The sequence below is a fragment of the Acipenser ruthenus genome, chromosome 24 (assembly GCF_902713425.1).
Source record: "Acipenser ruthenus chromosome 24, fAciRut3.2 maternal haplotype, whole genome shotgun sequence".
In the NCBI taxonomy this organism is placed as follows: Eukaryota; Metazoa; Chordata; class Actinopteri; order Acipenseriformes; family Acipenseridae; genus Acipenser; species Acipenser ruthenus.
In genome coordinates, this window is record NC_081212.1 from 9,541,679 (window position 1) to 9,561,941 (window position 20,263).

Sequence of the window (20,263 nt, forward strand, 5' to 3'; positions counted from 1 at the left end):
AGAGAGAGGGGGCATATAAAGAGGGAGAGGGAGAGAGAGATAGGGGAGAGGCATAAAAATAGGGAGAGAGAGTTGGAGAGGGAGAGAGAGGGGGCATATAAATTGGGAGGGGGGAGGGGGAGGTGGGGAGAACGAGAGAAATGGAGAGGGAAAGAGAAAGAGCACAGCTCAGTCCTGACCTGAACACCCTCTGCCTGCTATTCAGTTCTGGGCCTCTCTCAAAGCTTGGTTGTGGCCAACAAAATAATTCCTTGCATCTTACTCGTCCTTTCATTCATTATTTAGGTCTCAAATGTGTAGTTTTGAAAGAAATTTGAATTTTGATTTTAAAACAGATATCTGGTACTACACTAGGTTAAATAATATGCTCTGTTTGCTTGCCATGCCTTCGAGGGAGTATGTTACTGCTTTACTTTTTTTGGTCATTTCACCTCTGCAGTGTCTTCAGGGTTAAAGCATCTTACTGGCTGCAATGCATGTCAGTCAGTAGGGGAAACAGCTGGCTGCTTAATAACAGGAAAGAAGCCAAGATGCAAGTGCAACCCTATCTGAAGTGATTTCATTAACCATTCGTCAGCGGCAATAACTGAGCTCATGCGTGCATAAACACGGTTACCTTAGAGTCTAAATCAAAGCAATTACACAAGACTGCTTAAGAATAGTATTATTTAAACAACTCTGTATTGAATACACCTCTTTAAAACATTGTATTTATCCCATTTATTTAACATGCTATCAACATTAACTGCCTTTAAATGTCACAAACACAAAAATAAATATTATACTGTAGGTGGAAACTCAGTAAGGGATAAACAACAATAAGAATCGGTAAAAATAATTCACTGTGGATTATTTTCCCTCCAGCTCAACACTTAGAGTTGTTTATGCATCTGAAATATCCTTTTCATTGATACTTGTAATGAGATTCAATTGATTGTTAATTTGGTAACTGGAGTTTGTTTTTGCTGTTTTGTTACACTTAATTTAAACAGTTAAAATGTGTGTCTCTCATATTGTGGGGATGTTGTCGTGAGTTCCTAGGAGTTTGAGTTTGAAATCCCACTTTCAAAATGTCTGTTGTAAGTGAAGATAGTAGCAAGGACTATATATTAGATGTAGAACATGAAAGTGGCATTAGAAAAATGTAAATGCAAAAAAACAAAGGAATGTAAACCAGATGGAGACCTAAATATCATTCCCAGCGACGGGTTTTCAAAATGTAAGTAGGCTGTAAACTTGTTTGAATAATGATTAAACAAATGCAAAAGATGAGTTCAAATTGTCTGTGTATCTGATGGAGATTCACTAAGCGATGATGAAATTGCTGTTGTTCCAGAACCTGTCCAGAAAAAATGTGAATAAAAATTAGAAGGGGGGTGTTTACTGGAAATTAAATTGTCATTATTTGCATTATATTAAGGTATCATTGTATTACCGTTAGCAAAACATTATGAAATTGCAAGCCCTTTTCTAAGTGTTAGGTTTAGAACTAGCTGTTGAAATGAGTGTTGCTTAATAAAATGCTATTTGCATTTCTGTTGAATTGTTCTTACTGTGGTTTCGTTGACGAGTCAACAGTTTTTTGTGGATACATTAAACAACAATATATCTGCCCCGCACTCCCCTTCTCTTCAAAGCCACAGAGACACTTTTAGTTAGAAGATTCATAGAATTAATCAATCAAAAAATCAAAGGATGACGTCACAGAAATGTTTTAAACATGTATAAAATCTATTAAAAAAACAAACAAAACAAAAAGAAAACATGAAAGTTTCAGAGTCCTGTAGATGGGGCACACTGACTCTGAATTGCCTGTCTAGTTTCACAGTCCTGTAGATGGGGCACATTGACTCTGAATTGCCTGTCTAGTTTCACAGTCCTGTAGATGGGGCACACTGACTCTGAATTGCCTGTCTAGTTTCACAGTCCTGTAGATGGGGCACATTGACTCTGAATTGCCTGTCTAGTTTCAGAGTCCTGTAGATGGGGCACATTGACTCTGAATTGCCGGTGGTCTCTCTCAGGCATCGATTCTACAAGACAACAGGGCTGCGCATTATTGGTAGCCTAGTATATGAAAAACATCTTTGCAACTCATGGAATAAAATCCTATTGTTTCAATAATAGAATTATGTTGTTTGCTACAATTACTTTAATTGGAAATATAGCACCGACAGAGAGGATAGGGGTGCTGTAGCCTTCAGAGACTTTTAAAAGTGGAGACAAAGCTTTAATACATGAAATGTGGAGAGAAGCAGCTAATAGAAATGATAGAAATGGATTACAAAACTATCAGGACTACACCTTTAATACACAGACCATACGGTCAAACGTTAATCCTCAGAGATTAATCATGAGAAAACCGAAAATAGCCACAGATCTCAAGGAGCAGGAGGGCAAACAATAAAGCATAGCAAGAGCATGATAAAGCACAGGGTAGCATTGTAAAGCACAGGAAGGTATGATAAAGCAAGAGGGAGAGGAAGCTGAAGGGAAGTAGAGGAGGTCAGCTTTAGAGAGGTTGAGTCTGAGGTGGCGAGAATGCATCCATGTTGAGATGGCAGAGGTGAGGGCTGTCGAGAAGGAGGAGAGGAGGGAGCAGTAGTGGGTTAAGTCACAGGGTAGCTTGGATCTCTTCCATCTCCGCTCAGCAGTGTACAGCTCATCAGAGGATGAGTGGAGTGTAGAGGATAGCCAGGGCTGGGGAGGGGAGGGGCGGGCAGGGTGTGAGATGATAGGGTTAGGGAGCAGTAGTGGTTTAAGTCACAGGGTAGCTTGAATCTCTTCCATCTCTGCAGCAGTGCGCAGCTCATCAGAGGATGAGTGGAGTGTAGAGGATAGCCAGGGCTGGGGAGGGGCGGGCAGGGTGTGAGATGATAGGGTTAGGGAGCAGTAGTGGTTTAAGTCACAGGGTAGCTTGAATCTCTTCCATCTCTGCAGCAGTGCGCAGCTCATCACAGGATGAGTGGAGTGTAGAGGATAGCCAGGGCTGGGGAGTCTGCATATATACATTATCTATAAGTATCATAAGGCCTGTCTTTCACCACAATAGTCAAAGATGCAATAAAGCCAAAGACTAGTGTATGGTCTATCTCTCACCACAGTAAAACAATCAAAACACATTTTTCTGGACCTCCTGTGCAACCTTTCTGGACCTCAGTTTGATAGCCACTGCACTGCACAGATATAGAAAACACACATTAGATACCAGGGGGCACAGTTTAGTCCTAGAATAACCCTCACATCCCACATCTAAGCACAGAAACCAGGACCAGAGGACACAGTTGGAAGTGGAGATAAGGACAGAGGATAGGAGACACTATGGAATGGGTTACCTAGCCATGTTGTTGATGCTGAATCAGACCCAACTTGACAAAGTTTTGAGATCAGTCAGCTACTAGGAACTAGAGGGGCTTCGGTGGGCCGAATGGCCTCCTTTTGCACGTACATTTGCTCTTATGGTCTTAAATGGCTCTTTTCCTAATTTCTGGGCACAGTTAATTGCACAATCCTTGCAATTAGAAATGGAAATCACTTTGTGAAATTATACATGACAGGTTGGAAAGGGCATAGCAAATTAAGTTTGCAGTTACAGTATGTAGCGCCTTTCAAACAGTAAGCTTTGAGGAGCCACTTAATGTTTACATGTTCACAACAGGACACATTTTGAAAGCCACTTCTGAAGACAGCCATTACCAAGAGGATGGTGTCACCAGCCTTGAAACAGAATGACTGGGGGTGGGACATTTATTGCCCCTTTTATCCCACCCAGATCTCTTGCTTACTAAATATCTTTCTATCCCAGAATAGGCAATCATTATTAGATATATGTAATGGATTTTACCAATCAAGCCACCTAAGTGCAGTCATACTGTAACAATTCCCCTTTAAGCAATGTACTGTAACGATTCCCCTTTAAGCAATGTATTGTAACGATTCCCCTTTAAGCAATGTTATCCATTGTTAGGAATGTAGAACGACAAGGGGCGGGGCTTTTATCACCTAGTGTTTTCACTTAATATATTGATATACTTGAATAGATAATCATCTCCTCTTTAAATATAAAGATTTTAATTTGAAATTCATCCCACGTGTTTGGTGGTACCTCAAGTGTTATCTATTGTGTAGGACGTGTTCTTCATTTTAGCCCAAAACATGCTACTGCACTGCTCACTGCCATGAATGATTCCACAACATGCTACTGCACTGCTCACTGCCATGAATGATTCCACATTGAATTTATACCAGTCTTGGCAGTCACCATTGCAAAAACATCTTTTGGGGTAAAATGTCCCACCCAGTCGTGGTACATTGGTAGTTATAATATTTAGGGTAGCACTGCACCTGTGGGACAGATTTTTAATACAAATCTTTAGTATTTAATGAGGAGTTATCTATTCAGTGATACCAAGATATTTAGTGAGCCAAAGGCCTGAGTGTGAAAACTGGGAGCTAAAAGCTCGAATCTTCGTCATTTTACATGTTAAAAGATGAGATGTTACTGACAGTGTTGGATTTACTTTTAAAAGGAATCCATTACAGTTACATGTGACTTGAACAAAATTCTAACTTACTGTATTGTAGTATTGTATGTATGTTGTTACAGTCTTCGTTGCCCCTCTGCCCTCTCCCCTCCCCCACTCTAATGGTATTCGCTCTTCGTTAATAACAGCCTGTCACTGGCCTGCGTGACAAGCACCCAGTGAAAGAGCATCCTGAAGGCCTGGCATCAATACAGGACTCCATCACAGGGACCTGCAGTTACCTGTCCGTCAGTGTCACTGCTCAGGGATCACAGGGACCTGCAGTTACTCGTCCGTCAGTGTCACTGCTCAGGGATCACAGGGACCTGCAGTTACCCGTCTGTCAGTGTCACTGTCACTGCTCAGGGATCACAGGGACCTGCAGTTACCCGTCTGTCAGTGTCACTGCTCAGGGATCACAGGGACCTGCAGTTACCCGTCTGTCAGTGTCACTGCTCAGGGATCACAGGGACCTGCAGTTACCCGTCTGTCAGTGTCACTGCTCAGGGATCACATGGGCCTGCAGTTACCCGTCTGTCAGTGTCACTGCTCAGGGATCACAGGGACCTGCAGTTACCCGTCTGTCAGTGTCACTGCTCAGGGATCACAGGGACCTGCAGTTACCCGTCTGTCAGTGTCACTGCTCAGGGATCACATGGGCCTGCAGTTACCCGTCTGTCAGTGTCACTGCTCAGGGATCACAGGGGCCTGCAGTTACCCGTCCGTCAGTGTCACTGCTCAGGGATCACAGGGACCTGCAGTTACCCGTCCGTCAATGTCACTGCTCAGGGATCACAGGGGCCTGCAGTTACTCGTCCGTCAGTGTCACTGCTCAGGGATCACAGGGGCCTGCAGTTACCCGTCCGTCAGTGTCACTGCTCAGGGATCACAGGGACCTGCAGTTACCCGTCTGTTAGTGTCACTGCTCAGGGATCACAGGGACCTGCAGTTACCCGTTTGTCAGTCTCACTGCTCAGGGGGCCACTTCAGTTTTTTCCTTGGAGACGAGCTAAAAAATGAAACTGTTAACTGTCCTCTTTTCAGTTTTCATTTCCATATCGCAGGAGTTGCATAGGACTCCATTAGACACCCACAGAAGGCACAGATAACGAGTTCTTTCCACTGAAATATTGGATTTTTAAAAAAAAAAAAACTTTTTTTTAAAAAATTTAGTCGTTGCCAATTAGTTTTTTTAAAAAAATTATTTTCTCCCCAATTTGAAATGCCCAATTATTTTTTAGGCTCAGCTCACCGCTACCACCCCTGCGCTGACTCGGGAGGGGCGAAGATGAACACACGCTGTCCTCCGAAGCGTGTGCCGTCAGCTGCCCGCTTCTTTACACTCTGCAGACTCACCGTGCAGCCGCCCCAGAGCTACAGCGTCGGAGGACAACGCAGCTTTCGGGCAGCTTACAGGCAAGCCCGCAGGCGCCCGACCAGACTACAGGGGTCGCTGCTGCGCAGTGAGCCGAGAACACCCTTGTCGACCTAACCCTCCCCCCCCCCCGGGCGATGCTCAGCCAATTGAGCGCCGCCCCCTGGGAGCTCCCGTCCATGGTCGGCTGTGGAATAGCCTGGACTCGAACCGGCGACATCCAGGCTATAGAGCGCATCCTGCACTCTAGCGAGTGCTTTTACTGGATACGCCACTCGGGAGCCCCCGAAATATTGGATTTTTCAACAAACAAAAGTGAAGGCCCTTATACATAGGCCTCAGCTGAAGCCTGCCATTTAAACAAGACCAGCCACTTACAGATATACTGTAGACACATGGTATGACACTGCTGTGCAATTCTAACATCTCGAAAATTCTGTAAAACAGCAATCCTCATTTATGTGGTAAAATTACAAGAATTAAACACAACTACTGTTTTGGCTTATGTAAGGCTTTGACAAAATATATGTTCACTTCAGTTTCTTGTATTTTCACTGCTCTGCCTGATAGGCTAGTCCATACATTTTTAACTATCTTCTTTTCTGAACTTACTTTTACTCCACATCCATTTTAGGGGTACTAAGTTGAACAGCTGAGGTAAAAATACTCGAATAGGTCAACTAGTTGCCACTTTAAAAATAAATATTAATAAATAATGCATTTGTCACGCATGTCTTTTTATTCATGTTCTGAAATGTCATTTCTATGTAACAGATTGCAAACGCAACTGCACTTCCTCCATCTGAAGAAACCGCACGCTTCATCGACTATTATACACTTTAAACCCACAAAATGTTACTGTTTCCGTTTGGAATTTTGAAATGTAATTGTTTTCTTTGCTTTACTTTGATTTTTTATCTGAAAAATCAAATGCTGCTGCCTTCTTCTCACAATGCTTTAAACCCAGCCGCTCCACGCGTGGTGTGATGATGTTGTTGAAGTCACGTGACGTGTGATCAGTCAAGGGCGACTGTCGCTTTTCTAGTCTAGACGAGTCGACGATTCAGTGCTAACTTGGGTTAACTTTCTCTAGACCATGTAGGATTTTCTAGACAATCACCTGGTAACCGTAGGAATGGTTCCACTTGTCCACTTTGTGTGTAAATATTCTCTCGGTTACCAGACGCATACAATACCCAGTGCCCTCGTGAAGTGCATTCCATCACTAATGGCTTACAAAATACTGCTGTGTGGAAAGTTGATAAATATAATCATTATTATATGACATATAATAAATTAAACTGAATTAATCTCAGGTGTTTTTCAAAGAAACCTCATTACAATTTGGCCAAGATGAATTGGATTGAATAGGAGGAACACCTTCATTAGTAAAAGGTCAGGCTGGCTCTGTAATAGATTACTATCAGGGTCCACAAGCATGGCATTTTTATCATGTAACTATTCATTTGCTGTACGCTATTAACATGTTGGAGAAAAGCACCCAATTTAAATGCTGCAGTCACAAAGAGATTTCTCATGAATAAAGTTATATTTACGCTACAGATTTTGGCCATCAATGTTAATTGTTTTTCAAACATATCATTTAAAGCTAAAAAATTCAAGCAGAGAATGTTAGACGAAAGCTGCTTTTAATATTTGATTTTTAATTACAAGAGGTTCAATGGCAATAACACCATTAGAATACAGTGACATACAAAAGCCTTTTTAAGATCAGCCTTTTATTTTAAATCTACTGCAGCTGGTAAATAAATTCAATGGGAATCTATGATTAAATGGATCACATTCTGTAGCAACAGAATAAAGAATAAACAAAAGGTCATGTCTTTGAGTTCAAATCGTATTAGTGTTAAGGGGCTTAACACCCGGTCCTCTGTCATTAGCTCAGGCTAACAGCATTCGCACAGAGAATTATTACTGCAGTAGAGACACAGCCAGGAGAGGTTGAGACCAGTATGGCTTTGATACCAGTAAGGCTTGCATCACTATGACAGTTAGAGCTGTAACAATATTTTGTAAAACTCTTTCAGGATTCTTAAACTGATTGTAGCCAACAAGATTCCATGGGCAGGATTTTCAAAACCCAGTGTTATTGTACCGAACTTGTGGTATAGTAACGAGAGCTTTAATAGCAAGTGATTTTCAAACAAAATGTGTTAATTAAATCAATCCGTGAATGCTTTGAAATTGAGCCAATGAGGTTGTTAATGGACGCATTTCTCGTTAAAAAGCTTAATTGTCGCAGGTCACCGTCCTGTCTCAAAGACTAGATAAGGGAACTTGTTAATCAAAATGCATGTTAACAAGCTCAAGAAAGTTTAATGAAAGCGTAATTCGTTTGCCGTGTGTGTTGCCTTTACTTCCTGGTGTGACGTCACCCACTACAGCTAACTTGCCACAAGGGGTCAGAGATGTGAACATTTCATAAATAGATGTAGCCCCAGGATTCATGAAAAAACAATGTATATTATGCTTATATTAGTATTTAGGGCCTGATTTGTTATTAAAACAACATTTTCTCCTTCATTGTTTTGCCTTTACAATTTCAACTAGTACCTCAGTAAATTCTAAATTAGAGCTATCGGTATAATGAAAAAGCTTATGACCATGACCTATGTCAATAGTAAGAATAGTTGGTTTGTATATAATGTCCGTGTCGATATTTTCTGAAAACAAGACCTGACAGCCATATTGTACTTTTTAACTATTAGACGAAATATTTACAGAATAAAAACTGCTGCTATAATCATGATTCATTTATTATGTGAGTAGGCAGGTAGGGTTTGTAGGATAGCAATCGTATTTCCAGGCTCTCTCTCTCCAGACAGACACGCCTCTGTTTTCCACTCCCCTTTGCTAAAGCCGTGGGTCTCCATTCATATGCGACCATCTCCAGATTAACAACAATCAATCAATCCGGAGATGGTCGCGTTCTACACAGGATTTAATTAGTCTGTGTGACTGTCAGCTAATTCAATAATTACTGAGCCGACAGTCATGCATTCTCACGAGAGGTACAACAAAATAAACAATACAAATGAAGGCGACTTTTCATCCGCGCCGCAAATAATAACACAGGCTTTCTGCCGTCATATATAATACAATAAAACAGCACACAAATATACATAGGGGCGGTCTTTATTTATCTGCACTCCTCTGAAATCTGCCCTGTAATATCACAACCTTTCCGTCTTATCGGCTTTAAAGCCCTAAACGGTTTGGCTCCGGCCTATTTGAAGGATCTTTTAGTCCTGTATGCCCCTGGCTGGCCACTCCAATCCCAAGATGCAGGGCTGCTATCTGTCCCAAGGATTTTAAAGCAAAGGACAGGCAGTAGAGCATTCAGTCACAGCGCACCTGAATTCTGGAATGCTCTACCATGCACAGTGAGAGACACATCGACACTGGCAATTTTTAAAAATAAATTAAAAACATACTTTTATAATAGGGCTTTTATATCTTTATACTATTTCTTTTTTTTTTTTTTTTTTTTTTTTTAATTTTAGTCGTTGCCAATTAGTTTTTATTATTTTCTCCCCAATTTGAAATGCCCAATTATTTTTAGGCTCAGCTCACCGCTACCACCCCTGCGCTGACTCGGGAGGGGCGAAGATGAACACACGCTGTCCTCCGAAGCGTGTGCCGTCAGCCACCCGCTTCTTTACACTCTGCAGACTCACCGTGCAGCTGCCTCAGACCTACAGCGTCGGAGGACAACGCAGCTCTGGGCAGCTTACAGGCAAGCCCGCAGGCGCCCGGCCAGACAACAGGGGTCGCTGGTGCGCGGTGAGCCAAGGACACCCTGGCCGACCTAACCCTCCCTCCCCCCGGACGACGCTCGGCCAATGGAGCGCCGCCCCCTGGGAGCTCCTGTCCACGGTCGGCTGTGGAATAGCCTGGATTCGAACCGGCGACGTCCAGGCTATAGAGCGCATCCTGCACTCTAGCGAGTGCTTTTACTGGATGCGCCAGTTCCTCATCTGTTGCTTTTATTTGCTTTCATTTTAAAATGTTGTTTTCTCTTGCTATTTTTGTTGTTTATATTGTTTTTATTGTACTAAATGTACTTCCAAATGTGCTTTTTCTTGTTAAAAGCACCTTGGGATGGCTTGCTTTGTAAATAAAATTTGATTTGATTTGATTTTCAGCACTTAAATCTGCAAATATCACCCTCTGATATCCTGCATCTTTTAAATCTACTCAGAATCTTAAAGTTCCTCCCTTTAATTTAGCAAAATTGCTCCTTTAAGCTCCCAACAGCCTCCCTTTGTGTGGTTATCTATGGGAACCCCAGATACAACACAGGAATTTCTACAGAGCTGCTGTCTGCTGATATCAAAGTCCTGGCTACATTTCCTATCTCTAATTAATCTTACCCTTGACAATTCCTTTAGATTTACCTACAATCTATAGTTTAAAACGCCATCCCCTTTAAGAAGTCTCCCACAGTAAAAGCAACGTGTTATATTGCATAGTAAAAGCATGGTAAAGGACAGGTAATCACTGTAAAGTGAGGTATGGTAAATCATATTAAAAAAAAAAAAAGCTTTTATAAGGCTCCAGTGTATTTTGTAATATATAAAAGCTTCATAGAAAAACTTGTAGCAAAATATACACTAATTGTACAACATAAGAGCATTTACGAAGAGAGGAGGCCCCATCAATGCTCTTCCGGTTCTTAGTATCTGATAGATTTCAAAACTTTGTTAAGTTGGGATTAAAGGATCCCAGAAATTCAGCATCAACAACATGGCTAGGAAGCCCATTCCAGACTCCCACCACGCTCTGTGTGAAGTGTCTCAGTCCTCTGGTCCTGGTTTTTGTGCTTAAAGTATTGTTTAGAGTTAACTTTGTCAGCTCCTTTTAAGATTTTAAAGTCGTCGATCAAGCCCCCTCCAATTCTTCTTTGTTCTAAATAGATTCCCTCATCTTCAGAACACATTCCTTTAACACCTGACACAAGCTTCGGACCTGATTATGTAGGAAAACCCCGCTACACACAGGACACACAGCACGACCAGGCACTGGCAATGTCAATGTCCTCATTTGAGGACAGGCTACTTTGTAATTTCTGGAGCATTTTTAATTGGCATCTACCTGCTATTTCTCTTTAACTATATTCTTATGATAATGTACTCTAATTCTGTCTAAATGTAGCTGTTTATTCTGCAGATATATCCCTTCAGATGTTTTTATGACTCCTCAATATAATGTCTTGTTTTTTTCCTAAGCACAGTAAATATAAAACTCAATTTTATATGTGTTGAGCTTCATAGATGGTGTGAAATTTCACTTGTCTGATTACAGGCACGTCTAACTTGACTTTCCTCAAAATAGGATGCAGCAGTTTGTTGCCAATTTTGTTTCTGTTAAGAAATCTGAATTTAGAATCAAATTAAATAATACAGCTTGTGTTAAAAAAGTAAAATTTAATGACACATGTTTACGATTCTCTAGCACGTGGGTAAAAAGCGGATTAAAAAGAAATATAATAAATAAAAATTACACCCCTCTTTCAGGGGGATATTTTGCCAAAACTCTTTAAATGTGCATTTTGCAGTCTTTTTCGTTAAAAAGAAGAAAAACAAATACCGTAAGCCATCTATGTATAGTGGTTAGAATTTATTTTCTTATGTTTTTTTTGTCTGTATTAGTTTGTATGATTGTAGGCTATAAATACTGCGTTTGAAGTGCCATTTGTGTTTGTAGTTGTTAGTTATTATACATGTGTACCATGTATGTAACACTTCATTATATATTTATTAAGCTTCTAAAATTACGATAGAACTCCCTAACTCAATACACAATTTGTTTATAGTTAATTGTTCTGTGAATTCCTCTAATCATGCATTTTCTCTGGTACGGTTTGCTGGCCTCAACGATAAATAAACTCAACATAATGAGAAGTAGCCATCGAACACTTACAGTATTATAAGATCATTTTATATGCATACAAACGTGTGAAGTTGAAAGTGTACATTGTACACAAAGTGATCACATTCCTAGTGGATCTGTGCACAGGTCCGTGTCCAGGGGCCCCAGCCACTTAGGGGGCCCCCAGTAAAACCCACTGTAACCGGTTGATCAAAATATAGCAGTAAATAAATATAGCAAAAAAATAGTAGCAATAGCTATTTTTTTATATAATATTATTATTATTATTATTATTATTATTATTATTATTATTATTATTATTATTATTATTATTATTTATTTCTTAGCAGACGCCCTTATCCAGGGCGACTTACAATCGTAAGCAATAATGGATGAATACAATATCCAGGTGTTTGTAAGTGTATCAGAATTGGGTCGCTGAAAGATCTCTCCGCTATCAAATCAAATACAGTACTACGTCTGTTTTCCACAAACTACACACACACACGCACCTCGGACCCCTAATATGAAAATAAGTGATATGTGATTGGTCAAATGCTAAGAGTGGGCGTGTTGCTGTAAATGGCTACCTGTGTGAACTTGCTAAACAATCCAGTTACTTGCTAAGTTTCTTTAGTTTTGAAAAGATATTTGCCTTGAGTGCATGGAGTCATGGATGTAACTGTTTAGTGTGAATATAAACGGTTGGGATTTATTAAATATCTGAAGCAGTAGTGATGCTATCCCAGTATTTAATGAACGTTGTAGTATTCACTAGTTTACACACGAAACACATCCTAATGTAAAACTTGAAATGTAGGTAACTACAGTTCATTTTTCAATTAACTACACATTTCGTTTAATTTTTGTCATCGTTTCACAGGTCATGTATTATATCGTGTTATACATGTATCTTATTGTATCACTTTGTTTTCCTTTTGAAGAACTTTACTATCCTGCAGCGGGTCGAGTGTTATCTGGTCAAATATTCCATTAAGGAAGGTTGCTGAGGTTGCCTCCTTTAATAATGATGTACGTTGTTTGGAGATATTATGGTTCTGCAAATAAAAGAGAGGATTTTTAAGCGCAATGATTGTTATTTAAGTTTTGGTCAGGAGGCCGGTGTAGAGTGTTTTTTGTATAGGGCAGTGGGCTAACGAATGTGGGTTTGTAATTGTTCATGTTTTTCCGAAAGCAGATATAGGTATTTGTGGCAAAGTGGTTAGCAATGTGCAGGTGCAGGTGATCAATAAACAGACAGACAATTATAATCCAGGTGCAATGTTGTTTTAATGTTTTTTTAAATCCAATGGCCTGATGGCAAAACAACAGTAAATAATAACAATGGTAATGAAGCAATACAGCGGCATGTATTGCTTATTTGTAATCCATGGGTTGGCCCCAAAATAATAACAGTCCTGTTTTTAGTTCACCCACACGTAACACAAACACAAACACAAACACCAGTCCACAGTGCGTGCTCTAGTGCTCGTAGTGAATACAGTTCTTTAGTGAAAACAAAAGTGCAGTGGTGTTGATCCGGGTTTAGTGCTGGCCTTTGGTGACAGCTCCGGATCGTGTTAGCCGTCCAAATAATTACAAACAGTATTATTAACGACAAACAAAAACAAAAAACACTCACGTTTCACAGCACAGGTTCTTCTTCTGGTCATTTAACGTAACCATTCACAAAGGAACAGATCACTTCACTACGTCCCCTTTTTCTAACGTCACCCATGACCCCTTGGTCAACGAGCGCTTCCGCTCCTTGCCAGGTTGGGAGGGAGATCTAAAACCAAGAATCATTAGATCTCTGTCACAGTATTTTATTTAGTTTTACGGGCCTATTCATGCATTTTACTGCTGTTTTAATTGGGGGGGGGGGGGGGGGAGCTATATCATTTTAGCAATACAACAAACATTGCACAAGGTTACAAATGGTTAAAACAAGTGAATAAATCTCCTTCATAACCACAAGTATAGAAAAGGCTAAAATATTTTCATAACTACAAAGCAGCACTTCCTAGGTCATTTCACGTGGAGGATGAAACTCCCCACGCCTTCAGTGTCTTCTTTCCTCTGTTTTACATTGAAAATACATGTTTCTTTAAGAACTGCACATTTGAGACCTATGTAGCCAGTGTTGGGGAGTAACGCATACATGAAACACATTACTGTAATCTGATTACATTTTTCAGTAACTGGTACCTGTAAAAGTCACTAAATGTGGGAATGCATTACATTTTATATGACAAAATTAAACAGTTACATTTAGCTACATTTAAATAAGGACTACAGCTAATACATAACATGGAAATTAGAAAGAACTCAGTGCAAGTCAAACCATCCATGTCACATGAACACGCTTTTTATATCATTGCGCTAAAAAATGACGCCAGAGGAGAGAACGAGTGGATCTTCAAAGAATATTTAGAGCTGCAGCCTGATGAAAATATCTCTCTATAATCTAAGTGTGCCTGAGAAGTAACCATAACTAGTTGTTTTTTTTCCCAAAGTAATAAAACTAGTTTTGTTGAAGTAACTTGTAACTGTAACAGATTACTTTTTAAAAGTAACTTTCCCAACACTGTGTAGTTAATGGTGGCACAAAAAGGGTAAGATTTACCAAATGATTTTGTTAGACGCTCCTTGTATTATGATGCTCCTTAAAGTTGAGATCCATGTTTATTTTGTTTTTGTAATAACCTAAAGAAGCCTTATTAGTTGTTTATTGTGTTTTTGTTCTAACAGCATGGAACCGTTCCGAGCCCTAACAAAGTTTTGCTAATTATTCCAATTTCTCTGAGCTTTAAAATAAAAGACTAATTTCCTAGTTCTCTCTTTGTATGAGGTATTCTGTAATTGAATGAACTGTTTGATCACAGTGTGTGCTTGCTATTCATTCTGCTAGAACGGTTCATCACATACTGGACTGCCTTTCCAGCAAAGCAGTTTTTAAAGTGACAATATCTTTTAGATGACAGGGGTCAGAGAAGCACGAGAGTCGGTCAGCAGTGCTCCTCGGTTTCCTAGTAATTGAATGATCCCAGAACTTTGACAAGTCAGGTTTAAAAGAATCCCGATGACTCAGAAGGAGGCTGTTTGACTGTTCGTCTGACCGTCTGTCAGATTTTAACAGATAGCTAAAAACGGCTTGAACTTGCATTTCAAGCACAAATTATTGAATGTATCCTAATCTGGAGGTGTATAGGGGCAGTTTGTCTGTCAGACTGCACTGTATGTATGTCACGCTTACATTTTGACACGTACAGTTTTAACCTTAGACAAATTTTATTTTTCAGGGTAGAAATCAGGTTTAATTGACTAAAACCCTGAAATCAGAAGCCATATATCAGGCCTGGGGCAGTTAGCTGTTTCAAATCAACAGGCCTGCAAATCTATGGAAAACCGCTTTCCCAATTACAGTGAAACTTGATATTAACAATATTGACGTTATTGGGAGAATGGGATTCTGGGGGTATAGTGAGGTGTCTCTCTGTCTGTACATCTGTATGTCACACTTCTACTTTGAGAACACATTCCACACACTGTAAAACGTTTTAATTTAATGTTGAATGTACAGGCGTGGCGGGGATGTATGTTTCTGGCATACGTGAATTTGCCTGTTGATGGACTTTAGAAGGCATTCTGTGTACCCAATTGTATCTAAGTGTCTCTCCTTTCTCCTTTCTCTTACAGCTACATTGGGCACGTTAGACTTCAGCCTGTTATATGACCAGGAAAATAACGCCCTTCACTGTACCATCAATAAGGCAAAGGTAGGTTCACTTACTGGAAGTGTCCCTGTAGCAGGGCTGTCTAAGAAGGACCTTTATTTATTAGCAGAGTAAGACTCGTCGTATTCACGGCACCTTTTTTGTTTGTAGTTTTTGTGAAATGTTTATTTCTGCCTTTTGTACATGTGGCTGTATTTCCCATGCAAGCTACCATCGTTGGTTATCTCATGTGATTTTGCTGTTTGCCTGTGTATGTAAATAATACCTGCGCGCCTGCAGGGTGTGTCAAAGGCAATCCCAGTCTCTCTCAAATCTGTCTCCTGTCAATCAACGAATCTCCTGTCAATCTCCGGTCAATCAACGAATCTCCAAACCCCCCAACTCTAGCCTTCTACAGTCCATAAATATTTTTGTGTGTTTTTCTCACTTACCAGAATTAAAAGTTGGCACAGGTAGAAGATCTTTGGCTTTGGGTACCTTTTTATTCATTATTAAGGCCAGCCCTTAATTCAACCCTCTATTCTACAGAGGAAGGGGGCATGTATTAGTTCAGTGGAAATTTGAGTTTTTAAGGACTGCCTCATTTGAAGATAAGTAGTTGTTTTATGAAGGCCTCTCAAAAGACAGAAACTTCATGTCCTCAAAAAGGTTATTTAGATGGGAAATAACCTTCTGCCTCCAGGAAGCAAACTCAAACGTTTTACCTGCTGTCAGAAAATCAGGATTGTTCCAATTGGGAGAGCATTGAGGGGTGCAGGTTGAGACTGGTCATTTTATGAGCTCTAACCATGCTTTAATTGTAACGAAGATACGTGGATGAATGAAACATTTTATAATCTCTTGAGCACATTCTGAACCTCCTGCCAAGCTAACAGAATCCGTGGCTTCACCCATAGAGGTTAACCAAGCAAACCCAGAGGTGCTGGCACTGTAGTTGAGCGAACACACAATAGCACCATAGCACTGTTTTATCACACTGCCACAGAAAGGAGAGTTTAAAGCACTATTTAAATTAATAAACTAGCTTACTAAAATAATAACACATGTTGTTGTTTTTTGTTAATGCTTAGTTTATATATTGTTACCTATTTAAACTAACAAAAAATGTAATTTTCATATCAGTCACTCATTAAAATTAAGGGTGTTAATAGAGTTTAAACATTGGTGTTGAATGCATGAATGTTTCACCGTATGTATCTGTTAGCTTAGTGTTTACAAAGTTAACATAAGTGGAGGCAGTTTATTTTATACTCAGTGTTTCTTCACAGTCTTCTCCATAGACAGTTAAATGCTGTGTTATACACAAACGTATGCTGCTGTCATTTGATCAAGTTTAAACATTGTAAATAAAACGGAAACACCCCTAAATGATTTGGGGTTAAATTGGACTTAAAGATGTCATTTTGTAAGGTTCTGCAAAAAGGATAAGATGTTATATTATTTCACCTTTTGTATTAGTTGACAAATTGGTAACAATGTGTACAGTTAAAATGAGCAACATTTGTTTACGTGTCAGTAGGTTAAATGTTACCAAAAGAAAAAGACGATAGTGTTTTCTAACCTTGTCAAATTAGGGTCACATTTTGTAGCCTTATTCTCAAGAATCTATAAGAACGTTTTCTTAACCCTTTGTGATAGTGACTTAGGCGGTGTTTACATGCAAGTTTTAATCGTGCTACTATAGTGCATTCATGACGTGTCACGGGCAAATGACGCATGATTGTGCTCCTTCCAAAAGTGCACAGCAAAAAAGTGTGTGACTTAAGTGTCATTACACTTTGGTAAAGCACGGTAAAGTGCGTGCTAATTGGCCTAATTAGTCCATAGCAACAAACTCCACAGTCGTGCAAAATACTTAATGATAGACTTTCATGAAATAACATGATACCTCCTCCACTTCCCCTATGTAAAAGAACGCTCTTCTCTGGGATACGGTCTTTCTGTCCTCCTCTGTAGCGTAAGTAAGATTTTCCTTATCCCAGTCTTACTAATACAAGTCAGTTAAATATCCATCCATCCATTATTATCAATCCGCTTCTCCTGATGAGGGTCGCGGCTAAATTATATATAAATTGCATATAGAGATGTTGATTTATACCATTATTTATTAATTTCAGTGTATTATGAACGATGCATGAGAACTACTAGATCGTTATGACCAGCATTATTATCATAATAATAATAATAATAATACGAATAATGTAGCTTTTTTCACGCAGGATGTTTCAAGCTTCCACCCCTTCTGACAGCACGCAACACCAGCTCCGCTGGACGGATGAGGAAACTCGTTCCTCCTCCAAATTATTGCGGACCTGGGGGTTATGGATGAACTGGATCGGCCTCGCCAAAGAAATGCCACCATTTTCACCAGTATTACAGGTGCTCTGGTTGAACTTGGTATAAATAGAACGCTCCTGCAGGTACGAGATAAATTCAAGAAACTGAAATATCTGTACCTGCAGGAGAGAAAACGCCTGCAGTCCTGCGGTCAAAGCTCGAGGTCCCAATTTCAGAAATGCACGGTTAATGGGTGACCGGCCAGTGGCAGTGGCATCGGACCATTTGCTGGAATCCTCATCATTCCAAACGTCCTGTGAAATACCAGCCCCATCAATACAATATGGTAATTGCGCCAGCCATCATTTACTTTTCTAAACTAAAATATGCTACCTCGGTAAAGTTAGCTTGACGTTTGATATTCGTTTGATATTCGACTCAAGCTAACCCGACATGAATGAAAATGGCTGTATCTCACCAACGACAGAAGCTAGAGTGCTCAAACCAACTTTAATCTAAAGGAGACCAATTGTGAATTGTTTCACAGTCTCTGTTTTACATGTGAATCCTAAGAGTAATTTATGGAAAATAATAACATACCGCACATGCGCACACTTAGCCTCAGCCACGCGTAAAAGGGCTTTATCTTCTCAACCACATAGCTAGAGCGTCCAAACCAACTTTAATGTGAAGAAGACCAATTGTGAATTGTTTCACAAGCTCTCCTTTACATGTGAATCAAACAAATAAATTGTGAAAAACAATAACATACCACATATACGCACACAGCCTACCTGACACGCGTAAAATGACTTTATCTCCTCAACCACAGCAGCTACAGCGCTCAAACCAACTTTAATTTAAAGGATGCCAAATGTGAATTGTTTCACAGCTTCTGTTTTACATGTGAAGCCTAAGAATAATTTGTGAAAAAAAAATTGTTGGGGATATCAAGCCATTTTACGCATGTCGGGCGCATATGCGATATGTTTTGTTTTTCACATATTATTCTTAGGATTCACATGTAAAACAAAAGCTGTGAAGCAATTGTTCTTTAAATTAAAGTTGGTTTGAACGCTGTAGCTGCTGTAGCTGCTGATCCAGGAGCATCGTCTGATCAACAGCACCAAGAGGTGGTTGCGTTGCATGCCTAATTTCTGCGCACAATACGATTCCTTTCCTGCAAACCCATTGCATGGGAGTGAAGGAGTTCTTCCCATACAAGACTTAATCTAGCCAGTGTTTGTCTGCGTCTTCTCCATCCATTTTTGTCGCAACTACGTTGTAAGTAGGCCTATGATTTTATATACCCTTAGAACTAATTAGCAAATACACACAAATTATGTATTTATTATATTAACAGCGTTTGTGTAAGTTTCCACATTTTCTGCATAATTAATTTTAATATTTCAACAAAGTACCTGTGTTTGAAACCAACACATCATGAGTTGTTTTTAATATATTTGTTCCACATTAACGCATATGTGTGATTACACTATGTAACACAATTTTTGTTCCTGGGTAGTAAGTGTTATTTCCTAATTGCTTATGCCTCAAAAGTATAGAAAATGGCTATTATTCCCCACAAACTTTGCTTTTGTGACCAGGACAGTGATATTTTGAAATGTACCTATTTCCAATGAGAAAACGGGCGAATTTGTGTCTTTTCGTTCACATAAAGTCAGAAAAAAACAACATATGAATCCAAATTAACATGTATTTATACTAAAGTAATACAAAAATGACTACAAAAGATTTAGAGGTGAGTAGTTTTTTGAAATTTACGATTATACTGTAAATCACTTTCACAAATCAGCCCCCAAATGTAGTCTCCCATCATGTTCTCGTTATACTGTCCTTGGTAGCGGCGTTCAAAGTCCAGTATATCCTGGTGGAAGCGCTCGCCTTGCTCCTCGGAGTACGCTCCCATGTTCTCCTTGAATTTATCAAGATGAGCATCAAGGATATGGACTTTGAGGGACATCCTACAGCCCATTGTGCCGTAGTTCTTCACCAGAGTCTCAACCAGCTCCACATAGTTTTCGGCCTTGTGATTGCCCAGGAAGCCCCGAACCACTGCGACAAAGCTGTTCCAAGCCGCTTTCTCCTTACGAGTGAGCTTCTTGGGGAATTCATTGCACTCCAGGATCTTCTTTATCTGTGGTCCGACGAAGACACCGGCTTTGACCTTTGCCTCAGACAGCTTAGGGAAGAAGTCTTGAAGGTACTTGAAGGCTGCCGACTCCTTATCTAGAGCTCTGACAAATTGTTTCATAAGGCCCAATTTGATGTGCAGTGGTGGCATCAGCACCTTCCGGGGGTCCACCAGTGGCTCCCACTTGACGTTGATCCTCCCCACAGAGAACTCGGTCCGCTGTGGCCAGTCCCGCCTGTGGTAGTGCGCCTTGGTGTCCCTGCTGTCCCAAAGGCAAAGATAGCAGGGAAACTTGGTAAAACCG

General features: G+C 40.1%; 1 protein-coding gene across 2 annotated transcripts in view; it reads left to right on the forward strand.

Moving 5' to 3' along the window:
- Positions 1–20,263, forward strand: part of LOC117429146 (double C2-like domain-containing protein beta) — a 105,679-nt gene that overhangs the window by 26,562 nt on the left and 58,854 nt on the right. For both annotated transcript variants that reach the window (XM_058998352.1, XM_034048370.3), the window contains exon 2: positions 15,490–15,569. In XM_058998352.1, the coding sequence (XP_058854335.1) occupies positions 15,490–15,569 (80 nt within the window). The remainder of the gene's footprint in view (positions 1–15,489; positions 15,570–20,263) is intronic.